General features: G+C 34.5%; 1 protein-coding gene across 1 annotated transcript in view; it reads left to right on the forward strand.

Annotated features, from left to right (window-relative positions):
* LOC138715717 (serine protease 33) overlaps positions 1–3,307 on the forward strand; it is a 60,549-nt gene extending 57,242 nt beyond the window's left edge. Inside the window, exons 6-7 of the mRNA XM_069848773.1 lie at positions 166–320; positions 3,008–3,307. Coding sequence (XP_069704874.1) covers positions 166–320; positions 3,008–3,166 — 314 coding nt within the window. The 3' untranslated portion in view covers positions 3,167–3,307. The remainder of the gene's footprint in view (positions 1–165; positions 321–3,007) is intronic.
* The last annotated feature ends 20,486 nt before the right edge of the window (positions 3,308–23,793 follow it).

Here is a 23,793-nt window from a genome sequence, read left to right on the forward strand (position 1 = left end):
ACAATGTTTATTTCCTTTCAACCCAGTCTCTTTAGAGTTTCTCCTCGATGTCCTTAATTAATTATAACCTTTACGGTAGCACTTTCAATGGCAGAGATCGTATACGAATACCTAGTTGTGGGGATTTTTTAACGCAAAGAAATTTACAAAAACTCTGCATTCCAGGAAAGACTGGAACCAACATCTTGCAGAAGGCGACGGTGCCCATTTTGAGCGACGCGGAGTGTTTGCAATGGCACGAACACAAAAACATCAACCTGGAACTACACGGGGAGATGTTCTGTGCTGGACACAGCGACGGTCACATGGACGCCTGCTTGGTAAGTGCGTCAGAATATTGTCAACAAGGAGGTGATGTCTAAAACACGTCATTTCGAAGGTTTAATCTGCATTATTTTGTCTTCACATGGGGTGAAAATGGTATTACTACTGAATTAAGATTTCTACTTCTTGGCAATTCCTTTTAGTCGATTTAAAATGCTCGAATTTTAATCCAGAAGTCGGAGTTCAAATGTGCTCGACTGTGGTGGAATTTTAAGACCGATAAAATATTTAGTATTACTTCCTTGAAAGGAGATTAGAGTTTAGCAAAAATGTATGATGGCACATACTCGTTAGAAATGAGGTGATATTAATAATTTGATATACCGTGTAAAAGTAGTTTGAGCTACTAGTGAGTGTTAAATGATATTTATTCTTTCGGCTATCATGGGATATGAATATCGGGAAGTCAGGCAAACCTTCTTGCACTTATGTATGTAGGAATGCTTATCACCAGGGAGCGAAACTTAGTGCCCCATGGGAGCGAGGCAAGTGGTTTCAGGTTAAGTGTGTTCTAGAGTATCTCTACTGTGTACAGTAGAAGGGCTCGTGGTTCGTGCCCCGTTGAACTACTGTGCCTTAGTTGATCGCTGTTTACTGTCTGTATGTTGTAGTCGATGAGTAACTTTTTTTTTAATTGCTTATTTTACAACGCTTTGTCAACTGCGAGGAGTAACTTACATCCTGGGCTAGAGAGCACAGAATTTCGTATTAAATTGTTTAAAAAAAATTGTTATAAGATATATTTTGCGTTTTATCGCTAATTAGTTATAAGATAATCGCAATAATTTCGTATAAATTGGAAAGCGATTTTTACGTGAAAAAATAACGTATATTACGTATTAGGCGTCAAAATAATGACAGAAAAGGTTTCTTACAACAATTTATTCCACATATTAAAATTAAACACAACTCTATATCACTGAGGATGAAACAGTATTTGTATTATGTAACATCTTCTGTATCTATTTATGGAATGAAAGCATAGTAGAAGTGACAATATTATTTTCTTTCATTCTTTCATCTGTGGTCTCTACCTATTCCTCTCCACCGCTAACCATGACTCTACTCACGCGCAAGTAAACAAACCCGTATCTATAGTAAAGTAACAGCAAACCTGTTTCATAGGGCAACACGTTTCGCTTCCTGCTTATCACACAGCATAGTACTGTTTTTCTGTTAAGTATAGTTAAAAGAATCACTATTCCTTAATATTTAATTTGTGTTGCTTCTCTGGTTTTGTTTGCCCTATACATTTTTTGTATTGTTCCACAGCGGCGATTAAACATTAAATATTTGTTTTCTACATCTTTCTCATATAGGTAGTGCATTTTTAATATTTCCATAATTTTCTATTAAAATATGACAAACTATTTATAGTGGTTTGAGACAAAACCATATCAGAACACAAAATGCTAGACAAGAAAGGTAGGCGTATTATATTGGAAGTCTAATACAATTGCCAAAACGAAACCATGACAACTCTGATGAATTGATAATGTTACTAAAACTCCAGAAAAGAAATATTAAATATTTTTTAAGTCTCCAACAACAAGAAAATCTTAACACAGACTTTGACATCTGATGATCTCTCAAGATTGATTGTATTTAAATTTGTTCATATTTCATTTATTTGTATATTATTTTACCACGTAATTATAAGGTAACCGGGTGTAATAAGGCCCACCTAAGAAATAAAACGTTCTTTCTTTGAAATGGAGACGTTTAGCAATTTTTAAATAATGGAATCGCATACTTTTATAGTTATCCTATAATGTTTTACTTCAAATAAATATTCAAACAGACACATAAATGTTGTGAGCAATGAAAATTAACATCATGTCACTGGGCCTTATATCCTGCTGTGACAGGTAATAAGGCCCACAATAAAGAATATAAGTATTGAACACAATTTGGGCATACGAAGTCTTCAGTTTTTTCCTCAGTGAGACCTACACATTCATCCTGCACCCAACATTCACAAGAGACACACACATGTATATCTACAACAATTCTCTTCGCAGACAGAACACATCCGCGTCCCCTGGATGTTTACAAATCCTGAAGTTGATGGTTCATCCAATGCTCTTTCTACTTTAGGAATTGTCAGTCTTTCGTTTGTTTCATTTCTTGCAAAAAAGGTTGTGCTTCAGAGTCTGAACTTTATAGTTTAGGGACTTCTATGAACTTGTGGGCGTTTCCACGTATTTATTTCATGGGCCTTATTCCCTGCTCTGTTACTTCGCGCCAATTTTATTTTTTGGAGTGCTCATAAGCTTATTAGCGAAAGTTCCATGGTACCCCCAAACTTCTTAATGTTTACACAATAACGTGCATTTAATATTATATTAACAACACACAGTAAAACGATTAAATATCAACTTAAATTTAGCAAAATTTTATAATGAAATCAGAAATAATCACACATAATTTGTTGCCACCAGTCAGCTACAAACAAGAATAGGAATCTCATTTCTTTACATCTCACTCGAATGCAAGAAGAAATAGGTCTTAAGAGCTGTTGCTCTCTTTTGCAAAAGTGTATAACTAATGACAAAACTAGGTAGTGGGCCTTATAACATGCTAGCCCTTAACACCCCCAGGTACCTTACGAATATAATCTATAAGTGTATCCATGCCAATATACATCGATACATAACAAAAAGATATGACCCGCCTGTTTCAGGGGGACTCTGGAGGACCACTGATTGTGCAGCAAGACGGCAGATGGACACTTGCCGGCATTACTAGTGCGGGGTTCGGGTGTGCAGTGGATCATCAGCCGGGGATATACCACAAGGTGGCGGACACTGCGGGCTGGATCGCCGCACACATCAACAAGTGAGAGAGACCTGTAGGTCATTTCGTTCTCTCACTCAGCAACTGAAGATACCACTGTGATATAGGTTTGAGGTGATAAACATCCTCTTCTAAGGAAGAGAGAATACAGCTTCAGAGATAGGCCTATGTCGAGCCGGTGTGATCAATGAATCCTCACTACCAAGAATGGTATCTCGTCAACGAGAAACGAGACAGAGGTAGTATATGTTCAAAAGATGTAAGGCAAGGTGTAAGCGCTCTCAGTATCTGTAGACTGCAGTATGTTGCTCTACAGTACGAAAAAGGTTTAATACTTGCTGCAATAGGAGTGCACATAACCATACAGGAACTAGAAACATATCATTCTGACATCATATTTCGAAAGACTGAAACGCTAAATATCCCAGGTATAATTCTGACAAGTTCGCGTGAGCAAAGGCGGTGAGTGAGCAGATTTTCTAGGAGTACTGTCATTTTATTTACCATCATTCCATCACTTAATCACAATTAACAACCATCCCCACCACAGGTGCAATGGTAAAGTGTTAATATTGCATTGTGCTATCTTCCACGAGTTTAATCTCATGGAATTCTTACGACGAACTTTCCACACAAAAAGTTCAGTAGCTATCCCTGAAATTTGCGACGACGCCCAAGTCATTGAGTATGGCAAAGTAAGAGACAGATAATACTCACTGTTTGTACTCTTCCTAGCTTCAGGTCACTCTAGACTGCAAGTTCGTCTTGGCCATAAGACGCCTGTGTACCTGCAATTAAAAATAAACGACTGTATAGAGAGAATCCCTTCATCTACAAAGCGTTACTTCCGACTAGGCCTCTTTGGTTAATATATACAAGTTTCAGTGGTCGATTAAAACGACGTGAAAATAATAAATCGGCCAGAAATATTTCCCTGCACAAATTGTTCACATAGACCAACTAAGTGGATCATGCAGTAAACACCAACATTCCAGACTAGAATGATTTTATATTTCCATAACAACGTATGTATTGTAGTCATTGAAATTTTACGTTTGTTCCAGCATGGTTCAAAATCGATTCTGAATTGCCTGTTCATGTGCAGTAGTTCAATGTCCAATCCAATATGACTGTAATGACTGTAATTGATTCGGACTCACATTTCCTGTTCCAAAGTGTTTTGGAACTCATTCGAAGCGGGTGAAATTTGTTCTCGAATAAGAGCAGGAACAGGAAATTCTGTACTCTGGTCCAAAGTGTTTTGGAACTCATTTGAAGCGGGTGAAATTTGTTCTCGAATAAGAGCAGGAATAGGAAATTCTGTACTGTGTACCAAAGTGTTTTGGAACTCATTCGAAGCGGGTGAAATTTGTTCTCGATTAAGAACAGGAACAGGGAATTCTGTAGTGTGTCCCAAAGGTTTTGGAACTTATTCCAAGCGGGTGAAATTTGTTTTCGATTAAGAGCAGGAACAGGGAATTCTTTATGTCTTCCAAAGTGTTTTGGAACTCAGTAGAAGCGGGTGAAATTTGTTCTCGATTAAGAGCAGGAACAGAGAATTCTGTATGTGTTCCAAAGTGTTTTGGATCTCAATCGAAGCGGGTGAAATTTGTTCTCGATTAAGATCAGGAACAGGGAATTCTGTAGTGTGTTCCAAAGTGTTTTTATTTTTTATTTTATTGGGTTATTTTACGACGCTGTATCAACATCTAGGTTAATTAGCGTCTGAATGATATGAAGGTGATAATGCCGGTGAAATGAGTCCCGGGTCCAGCACGGAGAGTCACCCAGCATTTGCTCGTATTGGGTTGAGGGAAACCCCCGGAAAAAACCTCAACCAGGTAACTTGCCCCGACCGGGATTCGAACCCGGGCCACCTGGTTTCGCGGCCAGACGCGCAGACCGTTACTCCACAGGTGTGGACCCAAAGTGTTTTGGAACTCATTCAAAGTAGATAAAATTTGTTCTTGATTAAGAGCAGGAACAGGGAATTCTGTTCTGTGTTCCAAAGTGTTTTGGAACTCATTCAAAGTAGGTAAAATTTGTTCTAGATTAAGAGCAGGAACAGGGAATTCTGTACTGTGTTCCAAAGTGTTTTGAAACTCATTCAAAGTAGGTAAAATTTGTTCTAGATTAAGAGCAGGAACAGGGAATTCTGTAATTTGTTCCAAAATGTTTTGGAACTCAGTCAAAGTGGGTGAAATTTGTTCTCGATTAAGAGCAGGAACAGGGAATTCTGTACTGTGTTCCAAAGTGTTTTGGAACTCATTCAAAGTAGGTAAAAATTTGTTCTTGATTAAGAGCAGGAACAGGGAATTCTGTACTGTGTTCCAAAGTGTTTTGGAACTCATTCAAAGCGGGTGAAATTTGTTCTTGATTAAGAGCAGGAACAGGGAATTCTGTACTGTGTTCCAAAGTGTTTTGGAACTCATTCAAAGTAGGTAAAAATTTGTTCTTGATTAAGAGCAGGAACAGGGAATTCTGTAATTTGTTCCAAAGTGTTTTGGAACTCAGTCAAAGTGGGTGAAATTTGCTCTCGATTAAGAGCAGGAACAGGGAATTCTGTACTGTGTTTACTGTGTTCCAAAGTGCTTTGTAACTCATTCAAAGCGGGTGAAATTTGTTCTCGATTAAGAGCAGGAACTGGGAATTCTGTACTGCGCACGCATGCGCAGATGGTTTAATCTGAGGTTAAGGTTGAAACGCTTCAAGACTAGGTAGATTAAAATTAAGAATAGTGCATCATGAGTGATTTGGGATGTGGTAGTCCTGATCACATATAACAGATTGATCAGCTTATTGCAGTTTCAAGACAACTTTTATCAATTTCACTATGCCGCCATCAAGCGACTGGAAAAGAATTCACGATATAACCGTGATGAGATTTCATGGAAGAATAGCTTGGACAGTATTTCTATCTATCGGTCGTTACCAAAAAATTAATTTCTTCAGTGGAGATCCTAGTGGTTGTTCTCTTTTATATATTGCCATTTTATAACATGGGAATGGCCAATTTTATATCAGGGGTGATAAATTAATCAAATTCGGAACATGAATATAATTTTAATGTGGGAAGAAACTCAGACGGCCGTGGAAGAACAGTTCAAGAAACGTACCAACAATGTAAAATCCCGAGCTAGTTCTGAGAACGTACTTAATTGGCGCATGCGTCGAAAAATGTGTTGTTATTAGTTCGGAATGCGTTTTAAATTGCTTGTAGGAACAAACCTACTGTATCTTCCTATAGTAATTTATATGGTATAATAATTACAATATATAAGTTGTTGCGGAAATACAAAATAAATTTAGTATTAATATTCGAAGAGCCTGTAGTACTACGTTTCAATGAGAACTTCACCAAGAAATCTGCCCTATCTTGTGTCATATTTCCATATAATTGTTATTGATACTCCAATCATAAATATGTTTTGCACACGTGAATTATTTTATCTCCAGTAATTATCAGTGAATAATTCGCAGTGTTCGTTTTGTATATGCTGGATATCATTTTGTCCTATACCTTTAAGTTCCACTTTCTTTTTGGATAATACTACTCTGTTTGAAACCATTTCTTGATTTCTTACAAAAATCTAAAAGTATTTGAATTTGTTTTTCTTGAGAAAGTGGCATATGTCACACGTTCTTCTGCAACATGAAATCAGAGGTATAAAAGTTTAGTAGGAACTATTTTATCTTTCCTCGCAATTTAATCAAAACTCCATTCCTTCTCCATTATCTGTACTTCTCTCTTCGAACTTTCTTTTCTACTCTCTTCATTTCTTGTATAATTGACTGGATCTTCTCTTGTCGTTATTATATGTCCCTGTGTTTTTTTACTATCCATAACTTGCATTGTTTCAGGATTTGCATCTGAAATGTCTTGTTCACTATCACTTTCACTTGTATCATATGTTGACAATAAATTAAACATTCCTCTTTTTTCATACCTACCTACATACATATTATATATATATATATATACATATATATAATATATATACGATTTCTAAGGTTTCAGTCAGTATCAGTAATTAAATCAACTTCATCACTTTCATAATTTATTAAAGATAGGCCTACTTTAAGTAGATCTCTATCTGAAACCTATTAGCAATTGATTGCGTTAATTGTAATTCCTTCGTATTTAGTACTTTCAAATCCATAGAATTATATTCTTACCTGTGTTAACCTCCATCACAGTGAACCACATTAACTGTGTTTCCATAATTTTCCTTCCAAAATGCATAATATTTTGTTCTTCTATATATGTTCTAATATCTGTGTCTTCTTATGAATTTTCACAATTATCCATTTTATTATACCTTATCAATAGAAGAAGGAAGTACACAACTAGGTTTCATATTCTACGTATATTTTTTCACACTTGTTCAGGTCTCTGTGAATCATTGAAGATCCTCTTGTTTGAAAATTCAAGCTATATATAAAAACATTTTTCTCACATAACATTCGACTTATTCTCGTCATAAGCTGATGTAAGCATTTAAACTTTATGATAAATTATAATTTCAAAAAGCTGTTAATTATTATCTTGCATTCATGAGAGTGCCAATACATATGAAGGGTTCAGAGGAAAAACATGTTTAGTCCAAATTGAGTAATTTTTATGTTTTAATTGAATCTGGTAGTTAAAAATGAAATCTTTAAGATGCACTAATACAGAGGAAAAACTCGCTTGGTTCCAAATTGTAAGCACATTTCGGAAAGGCTTACACCAGAAGAAACTGTCAGTTCTGCAAGTCTGTAAACCCTCTTCTGAAAAATTTGCAAAATGTGACTAAACGTGTTTTCCCCCCTCGACCCTTCATATATTTTTAAACTTTGCAAGTTTTTCGAAAAGAAGATTGCAAAATATGTTATGTTAACACATCAATGTTTGCCACCTTACAAATTCTAAAACAAAACTTGATATCTACACTTCTATGGCTGAGAACCAGGCTGTTCCAAGTCCAACTTTTTATAAGAAAGAAATCTGTGTTTCATTGTGTTCCAGTTCTTGTCTGCATATATGAATCGAATAAAATTATAAATATTCCTCTCCATAAGATTGCTATGAAGCTATTCCAAATTATTTCATGAAGCTTTGAATGTCAGAAGCTCAAAATAGTTCTTGTGAAAAAAAAAAATAGTAAAATGGACTTGGAACAGTCTGGTTCTGGGCCATCGACTTATTAAATTCTCCCACCTCAAAAAATTTCACATATCAAGAAGTGACTGGACTTAATATTTCATCTTACACATATCATCCTTTGCTGTATGTAGATCTTAATTAATCCTACCAACTGCGCTAAAAAGAAACAGAAAATGGTTAAAATATGACATACCGGTATTACGTTTTGCTGTCCTATATTTTCTATATTATAAAAAAAACTGTACAATTAAAAGTTACGCTTCATCTCTTGAAATATTCATAAATTATACATGACATTATGGCTGTAATTTTGCACCACTTCATTTAAATGCGAGATATTTTTTGCTTTTTCCATGCGTTCACGTATAGTATAAGTCCGCTTAGACACTAAGGGTGCTATGCATAGACATTTCGCTAGCCCGCGCTACGAGAGTGCTAAACTAGCCCCGGCTATCGACTGATTACTTGTACAGGATTCATATCATATCATATCATATCACTAACACTGGTTTATGAATACGAAAAACGTTTGTTCGCTGATCATCCAGCACTGAAGCCCGCGCTAAGAATGTCTAGGATTATGACCCTTAGGTTTTCTAATCTGTGTTGGTCAGACAGTGATGTAATTCATATTCCTACTGGGTTCATGGGGTGACAATTTTCACTGTTATTACATATTTTAGAGAACTTTGTGATTTATTTAGTACAAAAGGAAGGGTGCTTAATTTATTTCGAAAATATTTGGTTAAATATCAGTATTAAGTTTATGAGAAAATATGTTCTATTTAAGGAGACTGTTTATTACACTTATATTTACGTTATTATAAAAATAATGTACTATGGCTCAATGTTATTTTGTGTCATACGACACACAGAAAGGAGAGTGACAGTTCCTTCCACCGGTCACAGTTCATATACAATATACCCTTTCTCAATACCTAGAATGAACTTTACGTATCTTCGTACTTTCCATGATTTATTTAAGAGTACCTACAGATAAAAATGGTGTCATTACTTCACACTTTTGACCGGCAACATTTATGTACTCTGTGCTGTAATGGCAATTATAACAACCGTGAAATATGGAGTTACTGAGAAGCAGTTTTGACACTGTATGAAAATTATTATTATTGTAGGGTTATAATACCCACTAAGATACGAGTATTAATATTTATATATATTTTAATGTACTGTGTCGTATTGTGTCAATACAACAAAGGAGTCCCATGAATTGTTGACTCAATGTAAGATTGAAAAACTCAGAACTGGAAATATAGTGAAACCACAGTAAGGGTCTAGGAAATTCTTGGTAGACAATATTAATCTAATTCCCTTAAGAGACAGGTCACGTTCATTCCTTCCACCGAGTGAATTTTGGAAGGCTGCTGCATGAACAGTCATTACAGAATGCTAAATACACTGGCTGTAATAACCAGTTTCAAAAACAAGTTCCGTTCTTTCTTCATTGTCTCCGAAATATTTGTATTCATACATACAGAGTGGCTCATGTAAAACTGCGACTATTGTTTCATAACGAATTAAAGGTGTATCTGTTCTTTTATTTGAAATGATATGTGTGTAATTTTGTGAAATGTTTTATTTGTCTAGTAATCATGAAATAATTGCAAACTAGTTCTTAAGTAATCCGTGAATAATACAATTAAGAAATACAAATATGTATATACGTATTGTAATTCAAAAGTGTGATACCAAAAGTCACTCAGTCTACTTGACCATTTTTATTATTTATACATATTACATATACTTACTCACTCACTCACTCACTCACTCACTCACTCACTCACTCACTCACTCACGGTTTTTAAGGAACCCGGAAATTCATTGCCGACGTTACATAAGCCCGCCATCGGTCCCTATCCTGAGTAAGATTAATTCAGTCTTTACCATCATATTCCACCTCAAATCAATTTTAATATTATCCTCTCATCTATGTCTCGGCCTCCCCAAAGGTCTTTTTCCTCCGGCCTCCCAACTAATATTCTATACGCATTTCTGGATTCGCCCATCTTTGCTATATGCCCTGCCCATCTCAAACGTCTGGATTTAATGTTCCTAATTATGTCAGATGAAGAATACAATGCGTGCAGCTGTGTAACTTTCTCCATTCTCCCGCAACTTCATCCCTCTTAGTCCCAAATAATTTGTACATATATGTGATATTTTTTAGACCTTTAAGGAGAAGGATTTTATTAAATCATCAGCCCTCCAGTGAATGTGACCACAAGGATCCTGAATACAGAGCAGTTATGTTTTTTTAAGTCGATTAATTAAAAAAAAAATACAAAATTTTAGATTTGGGATTCGCTTGATGCCAAAATGTCATATTCACAAAATTATCTTTCTTGAAAATATAAATGATACTGAATGATATGTAAAAAGTCCCTAAGAATTTGTAATGAGATGTTTTGTATTTGAAAGATTTGGAATTTTAATTTCACTAATAGTTGATAGGTAGACTTTGGAAGGGAACCTCTCTGTCCAATATCTTATTTTATATTTTTTATATTTCTTCAAAAACAAAGCCAATTCTTGTCTAAAAGTCTGTGTTGTTGTACATGTCACTTGAAAACTCTCTCAGTCCGTAGACTGATGGATAAAAATACTAGCCCAGTCCTTTCATAAAGATGGACCGAACGCATTTTGGGATCACACTCTTGAATTATTGTAGGTTTGTGGTTCCCTAATTCTGCTTGAACAGCATCTTTCAGAAAATTAAGGAGAAGGTTTTGAATATAATATTCCTCTCGCAATTTTGTTCATTTACATACACGAAATAAAATTTCTAGAATTGAGAGAATCGGTACGAATATTAACAAAGTCTTTCCTATATTAACAATACTACTATGTATGTACACAATATTTGTGTAACTCAACAAAGGTCAGTGGAGCTTTGGCAAGACTTGGAACTTCAATGCTGACGCCACTCTAGAACACACATTAAGGTTTTTACCTGTTCACTCTATTAGCAATAGACCCCGTGAGAGAAATAAATTTATTCACGTGCAAGCTCACTGTATTACATCTGCTGTGATCAAGCTAAGATGAAAATACAGTTCTATCATCTCAATCAAAGGCTGAGACAGTCAGTGTAATCGAAAATCCTTTAAGCGCTTCGCGAAAACAACAAAAATTAAAGGTATTCTGTAAAAAAAATATAAAATATTATATATTGAAATTTATTACCATTTCATTTTAAACATCTTTTATTTCATTTTTGAGTTTGTTGTCACCGAGGCACATTCAGCTTAAATGTCTATAGGGCCTATATATGTGTTAATTAAAAAATATTATTACAGGAATAAAATAAGATGTTCGTGATCTTAAGATTATCAGTCAATTAGCCCACTGCACAAATTTCCATCATCATTAATGTTCAGTATCAAAAATGTTCACAGTCATCAAATGTCCCGTATAAAATATGTCCATAGGCATTAAATGACCAGTATCTTAAATGTACAATTTCAAACATGTCCACAGTCACTAAAAGGCCATTATCAAAAGCGTCCAGAGTTATCATATGTGCAGTATAATGAATGTCCAGAATAATATTCATTGAATGTAAATTAACAATTTAACAATGAAATGTAAGCTGAATTTAAAATATTCTAGAACTAATTTTATTTTCTATTTTTTTCTCCACTGAGGTCAGCATGCAACTTTCTATGATATGAAAGTGCTCGCAAATATTGTTTCACACTATCCTTGCCCATATAATGATTCTGTCGGTGTATAATCCCTTCAATTCGCAGTTGATTTGTATTATATTTCATGTTTAGGCAGTGTCTAGCGTTTTATGTGACCAAATAATTTATGGTTTGAATTATGATATTCTCTGTCTCATTCTGTTCTTGTGTCACGTTTTCTATAAATCTCCAAAATCTGACATGATGTCCAGAAACCATTTTTTTTTAATTAGAGTGGAGACCTTCCACTACAATATTCGTTCTGTGACCACCTTACAACGTTATTTCCTAGGAATTCCACATAGGAGATGGAAATATTGGCGGCTTAGCTCTCCGAAAAAATGTTGAATAACCGTTTGTTTACATACCATATATAGCACATGTCTGTATATTGAACATTTTGACTTGTCGACATTTCTATACATTGAACATTTTGACTTGTGAACATTTCTATATATTGACCATTTTGACTTGTGAACATTACTATTTATTGACCATTTTGACTTGTGGACATTTCTATATACTGAACATTTTGACTTGTGGACATATCTATATATTGACTATTTTGACTTGTGAACATTTATATTTATTGACCATTTTTACTTGTGGACATTTCTATATACTGAACATTTTGACTTGTGGATATACCTATAAGTTATATTGATTATTTTGACTTGTGGACATTTCTATACATTGACCATTTTGGCTTTTGAACATTTCTATATATTGAACATTTTGGCTTCTGGACATTTATATACATTGAACATGTTGACTTGTGGACATTTTTATATAAATAACATTTTGACTTGTGGAAATTTCTATATATTGACTATTTTGACTTGTGGACATTTCTATACATTGACCATTTTGGCTTTTGAAAATTTCTATATATTGAACATTTTGACTTGTGGACGTTTCTATATATTGAACATGCTGACTTGTGGACATTTCTATATAAATGACATTTTGACTTGTGGACATTTTTATATATTGACCATTTTTACTTGTGGACATTTCTACATTTTGAATATTTTGACCCTTGAACATTTCTATATTTTGAACATTTTGACTTGTGGACATTTCTATATATCGACCATTTTGACTTGTTGACATTTCTATATATTGACCATTTTGACTCGTGGACATTTCTATATATTGACCATTTTGACTTGTAGACATTTCTATATTTTGAACATTTTGACTTGTGAACATTTCTATATATTGACCATTTTGACTTGTGGACATTTATATATTTTGAACATTTTGACTTGTGACCATTTTGACTTGTGGACATTTCTATATTTTGAACATTTTGACTTGTGAACATTTCTATATATTGACCATTTTGACTTGTGGACATTTCTATATTTTGAACATTTTGACTTGTGACCATTTTGACTTGTAGACATTTCTATATTTTGAACATTTTGACTTGTGAAAATTTCTATATATTGATCATTTTGACTTGTGGGCATTTCTATATTTTGAACATTTTGACTTGTGACCATTTTGACTTGTAGACATTTCTATATTTTGAACATTTTGACTTGTCAACATTTCTATATATTGACCATTTTGACTTGTGGACATTTCTATATTTTGAACATTTTGACTTGTGGACATTTCTATATAGTCTATTGACCATTTTGACTTGTGGACATTTCTATATTTTGAACATTTTGACTTGTGACCATTTTGACTTGTGGACATTTCTATATAGTCTATTGACCATTTTGACTTGTGGACATTTCTATATAGTCTATTGACCATTTTGACTTGTGGACATTTCTATATAGTCTATTGACCATTTTGACTTGTGGACATTTCTATATATTGATCATTTTGATTTGTGAACAGTGCATATTGGGCACTTTGACTAGTGACCTTATTTGATTGGAAGTTTTGGGTTGTGAACTTTTTTGTATTGGACTTTCTGTATGTTGGACTTTGTACTGTGGACGAATTGACCTGGTATGGAAATGAATTACTTCTCGCCGTACATATATTTCAATTTCTACCAGATGCTTTATTTGTCCTTACGAGTATAGTCGGACTACAATGTTTCCCTTCTCTGAATGTATATGGGTCTGAAAATTGGTACAACTCTTAATACAACCTTTCCCTGTATTTGCGTGCATAATTTTGTATTAGTGATGTGTATGCACACAACATTCCTTGCATCTCTGAAAACTGGCACAAATGTTGTAACTACAATCAATTACACTAGGGATCAATAAATTGTTCTGGAGTAAAAAAGAAAGTATGTCATCTGTATAGAATCCGATGCCCTGAGTTCGAAAATAACTTAATTTTTTACGTATTACGTCTAGTTTTGCTTCAATTTCATTTTTTTCGATATGTGCTCGTTCGCTTATCTCGCTGAATATTCACAACAAACATAATATAAAGATTTTAGTTTCACAACTTATTTTGCATACTTCAAAGTCAACATTAGTGATATGGATAAATCATTTGAGCTTCATAGTACATCTAACAGCTGTGTAGAAAGATTGCGTTATTGGCATTTAGGAAAACGGAAAGCAATGCTATTTGCTATGCTAATGATATTGCGTGAGGAGAAGAATCATTATTTTTGTATGTGTAGTATTACTGGTTACAGCAGGAAAAACAAGAAATCAATAATTAAGCATCCAAACGTTCAATCGGCTTTGAGGCCTATATATAATTTACATTGGTACTGTGTATATACACGACATTCTTCATATCTCTGAGTTTGTATAATTCTGAAAACTGGTAAAAAGTTGATAATACAATGTTTCCCTTATTTGAAATTATTGTATTGGTGCTGTGTATATACACAACATTCTTCATAACTCTGGAAATGTATGATTCTAAAATGTGGTACAAATATTGCTAATGGAATCTTTCCTTCTATTTATAACTTCATTGTTGTAGTGTATGTGTACAATATTGCTCATGTACATGGAAGGTATCCTGTAGTTCTCAAAAGAGAGAAAGTGCATTATTAATACAATCTGTTGCACATATATGATGAAATTGGTATTGTGCATGTACACGTACAGTCTTAGAAAAACATTTTGTCCCACAAATACTTTACAAGTCTCAGAAAGGAGGGAGTGCACATGATCAGACATACAACGAAACAAAATAATTTTGAGGGAAAAATTGTTCCGAGGCCGGGTATCAAACCCCGGATCTTTGGTTAAACGTACCGACGCTCTACCAACTGAGCTACCCGGGAACTTTACCCGACACCGATCCAACTTTTCCCTCTATATCCACAGACCTCAAAGTGGGCTGACAACCGTCAAGCAACCAACATTGAGTGCACACTAACTCTGTGTGACTAAATTATTATACCCGAAAGCTTGATTTGCAAAATAACTTTGGTTATTAATGGTTAGAGGAGAGAGATTCGATCCGGTACTGTGGATTGAACTTCGGCATAGCTCAGTGGTTAGAGCGCTTGGTATGTAGAACCAAGGACCCGGGTTCGATCCCCCGCGCCGAAGCGAGTTTTTCTCGTCTAATAGCCTTTGTTACCATAACAGATCAATTCTGTGGACCAAAAATTAATATTCACGTAAAAATAATTGTATTACCTCAACTAGTCGTTCTCCTATGAACCAGGCCGCTCGTCTTCTGATCATGTGTACACCGCTTCCTTTCTGGGACTTGTAAAGTATCTGTGCGACAAAAGTTTTTCTAAAACTGTACGTATAGCTAATAGAGTCTAATTCTCACACAATCATTCCAAAACGTGTCTTGTAAAATTAATTTTGTTTGCTTAAAGATTTGCATTTCCCCTTAAACAATATTGACACAATTATTTAGTTACTTGGTACTTCATGTCATCTTGCATGCATTTTCAATTATTTATATATCTATAGAAATCTATCTTAATAATTTACGAGACATGATTAGATAGAACATGGGAGACAGTGATGTTAAGTGGACCACTCTCTGTGATGAATTAAATGTATTCAGTGGTGAATTGAAACTAGTGTGCAGCCAGACAAAAGCAGTGATTTCAGACAGCCTAACAGAAAAAAGTGTAGAGGGATCAAAGACAGAAAATATTGCGAGGCATGGCGCCTCACAGCTCGCTGATCTCATCGAAGCGCCAGTAGCTTCCTCACTAACCATGTAGTCAGTTGTTGTTTTTGAATAAACACGTCAGTTGTTGAGCACCTTCATCATTATTTAGTCCCTCTCCTTCTATCCATTTCATTTCTTACTTTGGCTTCCGTATTTCAGAGAGCCCAAAGACATGTCAATATCACCTTGCAAATCAATAATAATATACGAGGATTTACCGTCCCTTACGGAGCTTATTTCCGAAGACATTCGGAACAAAAAATGTCATATGAACATTTGTCCTAATCTCAATATTTTCAGAATTACACTAATTTGAAGTTGTTTGTAAAATACCTTTTTTCTTTAATTTTAAGGGTAAAAGAATATTAAAAATTAATAGAGAATGAACTATTCAGAAATATCATTTCTTTAATTGGCTAGTGTTCTGAAGCTAAAAATGTGTTGTCAGTTGCTTTGTACATATTTTGTTTTTCAATTTTTAACTAAAAATGACAACATTTTTACTCACTTACCACAAAAATTGTTACAAATCATACGACTTCAGGAACTTGATTCTTTAGAGTCTAATATTATGCACCCTAACACATTTTTAGCTTCAGAATACTAATATGTATGTATTTATTTACACTGCAAGTGGGAAAGCACCCGGTGGTAGTGGTATACACAATATAAACAATACACAATAAAATTACAATACACAATACAATTATACAATACGCAATACAATTATACAATGCACAATACAATTATATACACAATACAATAAGAATACACAATGATTAAAGAAATTATACTCCTGAATAGTTCATTCTTTACCTGTAATATTCTTTTACTCTTAAAACTTGTATTTTACATACAATTTTAAACTAGTGTAACTCTGGAAATACTGAGATTAGGACAATTGTTTATACGACATTTTTTGCTCAGAATGTCTATGGAAATAAGCTTCGTAAGGGACAGTAAATTCTCGTGAATCACCCTGTATTTATGACCTACCGGTAAGTCAGCATTATTATTATTATTATTATTATTATTATTATTATTATTATTATTATTAAACTTAGACATTTAGACAGACATTTAGAAGTTAACACTACAGTTTTCAGATGACCAACTGTTAATATCAGACAATGAAGATAATTTACAAAGATCAATTAAAAAATTGAATGATATTGCAGTAGATTATGAAATGAGAACAAACACATCCAAAACAAAATCAATGGTCTTACAAGGAAAAGAAATAAAAACAGTAAAAATTGTGGTGAATAATAAAATAATAGAGCAAGTGTCATCATTTAACTATTTATGGAATATTTTATCAAATTCAGGAAATGAAGACATAGAAGAAAAACTAGGCTACATAAATATAATGCAGTAAATAGGATTATAAGAAGACATTTCGGGAAGAAACTCAAGTCAGATTACACAACATTACAGCAAAACAAATGCTAAAATTTGACAGTGAAGCCTAGGTCATAAGGCAAAGAGAGAAATCTAGAATACATGCAGCTCAAATGAAATTTCTGAGATCAATTCTAGGATTTGCAAGATTAGACCACCAGAGGAATGAAGATATTAGAGAAAAATTAAAAGTTAAAAATATAATAACAGAAATAGTATAAAACAGGGAAATTGAAACAACATGTTGAAAGAATGCAAAATTCCAGTTATCAAAGGCAGTTCTTTTGTACAGACCAATAGAACGAAGAGATGAGGGAGGACCACAAAGAAGATGGTTAGAACAGTGAACGGAAACAGACAAAAGTGTGTAAACCGGAAAATCAGAAGAAGATTAATAAACCTAAGTTTTCGTGCTAGTATTTAATAAGTAATACTATTTAAAAAATTGTACAACACTTCTTTACTTCTCTGACATACCTACTAGTTGTCAGTTTATGATACAACTAAATCGGAATACAATCATTTTCCTTCCAGGCTCTGCTGCCACATTACGTTATCACTAGTATACAGAGTATTAACCATCTACGAGTCACAGAGATTCGTTGTTTTATTTTTAAAGTTCAATATATTGTAATTCTACACTTTAAAAAAAAGTCATTGACACGAGGAAAAATACTGAAAACATTCTGCACGTAGAGTTACGGCATAAATGCAGGTATATTATGCTATACTCCGGGTCTTTCCACATACATTTATATCATAATCTTGTATGAAGTATGGTACAGTGTGTTATACTCTGACGACTCAGGAGGGTATGGATGTACGTCCACATATTTTGATATTTGTTTAAGAAAGATGAATTTAAAACAACGTTCTATTTACTATTCTATTTTTTCGTTTTAATTTGCTTATTATTAATTTGCTTACATTCATATTTGCTACTGTCTTTAATTAGCTTATTTTATTATTTGTTTTCTCTTTAATCACCACATTTTTTTAATTTTTCGATTATATAATTTGCCCATTTTTACATTTTCTTATTTCTTTTAATGTTTCAATTTATTTGCTAACTCACTTTATCGTACACAGAAATGTATCTATGTTGTAAGAAAATGCCGATTAGTGATGAATTTATCGTTGTTGATGGTGAGGCTTATAGTCTAATAAGAAACGAAATTACAGGTAGGTTATTACATCCTCAGTTAGGTCACCAATTGTCGACATTATAGTGCACAAATTTGTAATAGTTTCTCAACTTTGTATTGTATTACATACCTTTTTTCTGAAGTCAGAAATCAAAGAGAAACTGTATTTGTTACAACAATGCAGAAAATAAATAAGAAGGAAATTCTCTCGGAACCAGAAGCGTATGCAAATCGACACAGTGCAAAGCATGTGTGTAAGGAAATGGTTTGGATATCAACTAACAATAAATAATGCAAAAAAATATGTCTACTAAAAGTTCAACTGTGAGTAAGCATTCTGTTTTCTGTAACTAGCAGTAATATTGATTTCAATTTCTTATAACGATCACCAATTTTATTATATGTAAAAGAAAAAATAATTTGTTCCTGTTATAAAGTTTACTGAAAATGTACAGAAAGTTGTAAGTCTCCTCACTACGAACATTTTTTCATTTGATGAAACTGGCAAAAGTGAATTGACATGGTGTTCTTTTTGTTTCGATCCCCCATTTTAATTAATTATCTTACAGGTCCGATATATTTCTAAGTTATATAAAAATAAGCTTTATTTTAAAATATATTTAATAATGTATTCATAAATTATCATACATGTGCTTGTGTTTAACTTTAGTTGTATAAAATAACTGAGTATAATTTATTTTAAATTGCTAAATTATTAAATCATAACCATTACGTACACTGAAATATCTGATTGCAGGTAAATTTATGATGTCTACTGGGTGTTCAGTTCAAAATGTGTCATGGCTCGCTGTATGCCGTCATGTGGCTAGCCGATGAGCCTAGAGAATTCAATCATCCTACACTTCCGCAGAGGTGTATAACCTAAGAGGCAGAGAAGATGCCTAGCAAGTACGGCGTTAATTCTGAAGAGTACGTACCGATACGTACGGTAACGCCGGTAGTGGCAGGAATGTGAACTGTTTGAAAACACGTACTGAGGCGAGTTTTTTTTCTTACTATCGGGATATGGGGAGAGGGTTAAGACGATTACTTACGTACAGTATTTGTTGACATTAACTTCGACGGTCAACATGGACACGGAGCATTTGATTTGTGTTGTGGAATGTTACCGTACGCAACCGATGATAACGACTTGCCGGCGCAAAACACAGTTCGAAAGAGGTTATGGTAGCACACAGACCGTACAGACCGCCATCTGTTGCTACGACGTTCAAGTTATACCGTACACGTTCTCAAGTTCAGATTGAAGAACGCCTTAAATAATAGGCAACTTCTCTAACATATAAGCTGAAACTCGCTTCAAATCGGTGACCCAACAGTGACGTCATGACACACTTTGAAATGAACACCCAGTACAAGACAGTGCGGTAAGTAGCCTATTACGTCATTGTCATATGGAAGGAGCAGATTTTGATAACATGTCATCTTTTTTTCTGCAATATCACCATTACTTTTTAACTTCGTTCTAGAATATGCCATTAGGAAAGTTCAGGATAGCAGAATGTTTGGAATTGAACGGGTTACACAGCTTCTTGTCTATGTGGATGACGTGAATATGTTAGGAGAAAATCCACAAACGATTAGGGAAAACACAGAAACTTTACTTGAAGCAAGTAAAGCTATTGGTTTGGAAGTAAATCCCGAAAAAACAAAGTATATGATTATGTCTCGTGACAAGAATATTGTACTAAATGGAAATATAAAAATTGGAGATTTATCCTCCGAAGAGGTGGAAAAATTCAAATATCTTGTAGCAACAGTAATAAATATAAATGACACTCGGGAGAAAATTAAACGCAGAATCAATATGGAAAATGCCTGTTATTATTCGATTGAAAATCTTTTGTCATCTAGTCTACTGCCAAAAAACCTGAAAGTAAGAATTTATAAAACAGTTATATTACCGGTTGTTCTGTATGGTTGTCAGACTTTGACTCTCACTTCGAGAGATGAACAGAGATTAAGGGTGTTTAAGAATAAGTTCTTAGAAAAATATTTGGGGCTAAGAGAGATGAAGTTACAGGAGAATGGAGAAAGTTACACAACGCAGGACTGCACGCATTGTATTCTTCACCTGACATAATTATGAACATTAAATCCAGACGTTTGAGATAGACAGGACATGTAGCACGTATGGGCAAATCTAGAAATGCATATAGAGTGGAGACCGAAATGGGGAGACCGAGACGTAGACGGGAGGATAATACACAAATCGATTTGAGGGAGGTGGGATATGATGATAGAGACTGGATTAATCTTGCATAGGATAGGGACCGATGGCGGGTTTATGTGAGGGCGGCAATGAACCTCCGGGTTCCTTAAAAGCCATTTGTAAGTAAGTCATCTTTTCTCTTTTCTTATATCCTTTGCAACGCCTATAAATATGTAAATCCTGGATAAGAGCTGTTTTTTACAGAAATGTAGCGTTTTATGTCACTTTTTGGTTATTTTTCGCTGTTTTAATCTTTTGAGGGAATTTTTTTGGTCTTTTTTCTTTATTTTAAAGTGATTTTTTAGTCATTTAAGCTAAAGACTTCAATGACGAATTAAAATTTCCCAATACAGGAAAACTCGCAAAATTAGTATTGGCAGTAACCCATTCAAATGCAGAATCTGAAAGGATTTTCTCGATAGTAAGTGATGTCAAAAGAAAGAAGAGAAATAGAATAGGAGATGAAGTTCTCTGCTGAGTTGTTTTTGTAAGCTCTGCCTTCCTAACAAAGGAATTGTGTTAGATAAAAATCCAGGACACAGAACTTAGAGCACAATCGCTACAGTACTGTCAGGAGAAAGCTTTAAAACAGCGCGGATACAAGAAGAAATAACACCCAGTGATCTGTCGCTCTTCAAGTATGCTCCTGCGGTCAGCGCGGAAATGGAAAGAAGCTTTTTAATGTACAAAAATGTCCTCGTCAACAACCGCCAGATGTTCACATTCCAGAATCATCCGATGTACACTGTCATCTATTGCAATGGAGAGGAGAGCTGTTAATTTGAGATAGGATTTTTTACTACTTATGTACAGGATTATTTTTTGGTCATTTTTTCAGCATTTTAGGTAATTTTATAACATTTTTTTGGGTCACTTCATAGATCACTTTTAGAATTTTTTTAGGTTATCAAAATCCGCATCCTGGTTATATGATTGCCTACTATAGCGGCCATTTTTTATTGCAAAGGCCGTTTATCTAAGTGGTGTTGATTAAATCCAATTCTGTTCCCTAAGTTCCTTGTAAAATATTTGCTGCTTATTGACTTCCAAATATAGCAACAATACCAATAAATTCAACAAGCCAAGCAATGACGTCATGAATATATTGCAGGTTTTACAGGGTTGTTTCCGATCTTTGATAACGAATTTGAATGGCATCATGTGCGTCAGGAGTTACACGACAGTAGAACTGTGGCGCGAAGTGACAGATCAGTAGTAAGTCATCTCATAGTCAAGAGTGCACGGCGACCCACAGCAGAAATTCCCAAGAAAATCAAGCCTTTTGGGAGGGGTACATAACAGCTCTTTCCGATGTCAAGTACAGTTAAATGAAAGTAAAAGAAGCCTACAATAAACGAGGTTTCGTTATTTCCAAGAAAGGCATCTTCTGTGTACTTGATAAGGTTGGTAAACCTCGAATGGAATTAATTGGTATCATCTCGTGGGGTGCGGCGACTTGTGACGGGGGATGGACTTGCTTGCTTTTTCCACTCTGGAATTAATCCCATCCTAGCTTTGCCAGTCTTATTAGGTACACACAAGATGCCTTTCTTGGAAATAACGAAACCACGTTTTTTGCAGGCTCCTATGATTTTCACCTAACTTTACTTGGCATCGGAAAGAGTTGTTGTGTACCCCTCCCAAAAAGGTTCGATTTTCTTGGGCATTGCTACTGTAATACACCGTGCACTCTGATTATGAAATCACTCACTATTGGTCTGTCACCTCTCGCAACAATTCAGCTGTCGGTCGGTGTGATTCCTGACGCACATGACGTCATTCAAATTCCTTATCAGAGATTGGAAACAACTCTGATTTTTCAGAGTAACTGATTAGAAATTTGATAGGCTAGCTTATTTATTAATTTCGTCTTTATTAATTCTGTTACAATTTTGTTGTACAAAAAATAGCATATGAAACTCGTTTATAATGTTTTTGTATTATTAAAAATAAGGAAAGGAGATAGCGCGTTTCCTAAACATTAGCGTATGCAATAAAATATATTATAAATTAATTTCATAGCTTATATTATTTTACCAATTCACACACACAATATATATATATATATATATATATATATATATATATATATATATATATATAAAGAAGATATCGTATGCTAATTTTACGCTAATTTTTTTAAGTAATTGATGTAGATGCAAATCAAGATTTCAGGTATAACTCCCTGTAAAGTTGATTTGAATAATTTCGAGGGAAAAATTGTTCCGGAGCCGGGTCACTGTTCGTTAACAGAAAACCACAATTTAAGTCACACGGAGTTAGTGTGCACTCGAAGTTGGTTGCTTGACGGTTGTCAGCCCACTTTGAGGTCTGTGGATATAGAGGGAAAAATTGGATCGGTGTCGGTTAGAGTTCCCGGGTAGCTCAGTGGTAGAGCGTTGGTACGTTAAACCAAAGGTCCTGGGTTCGATACCCGGCTCCGGAACAATTTTTCCCTCGAAATTATTCAAATCAACTTTACAGGGAGTTATACCTGAAATCTTGATTTGCATAATACACGTCACTGTTCGTTAACAGAAAACCACAATTTAAGTCACACGGAGTTAGTGTGCACTCGAATTTGGTTGCTTGACGGTTGTCAGCCCACTTTGAGGTCTGTGGATATAGAGGGAAAAATTGGATCGGTGTTGGTTAGAGTTCCCGGGTAGCTCAGTGGTAGAGCGTTGGTACGTTAAACCAAAGGTCCCGGGTTCGATACCCGGCTCCGGAACAATTTTTCCCTCGAAATTATTCAATTGATGTAGATGTTTTGTAACTCATATAATTTTCTTGAAGAAGATTAATTCAATTTGAGACATGGTTATTAACATGAGACAGAAGTAGGCCTACGGTATAGGATAAGAGAAACTCTTGATCTATACTCTTTTCTGGTGCCTACATAATAACAGAATCAAAAATAAAATAATTAAAGACGATTTTGAGTAAACCATAATTTTGTACAAT

The sequence above is a fragment of the Periplaneta americana genome, chromosome 15, assembly GCF_040183065.1.
Source record: "Periplaneta americana isolate PAMFEO1 chromosome 15, P.americana_PAMFEO1_priV1, whole genome shotgun sequence".
NCBI lineage: Eukaryota > Metazoa > Arthropoda > Insecta > Blattodea > Blattidae > Periplaneta > Periplaneta americana.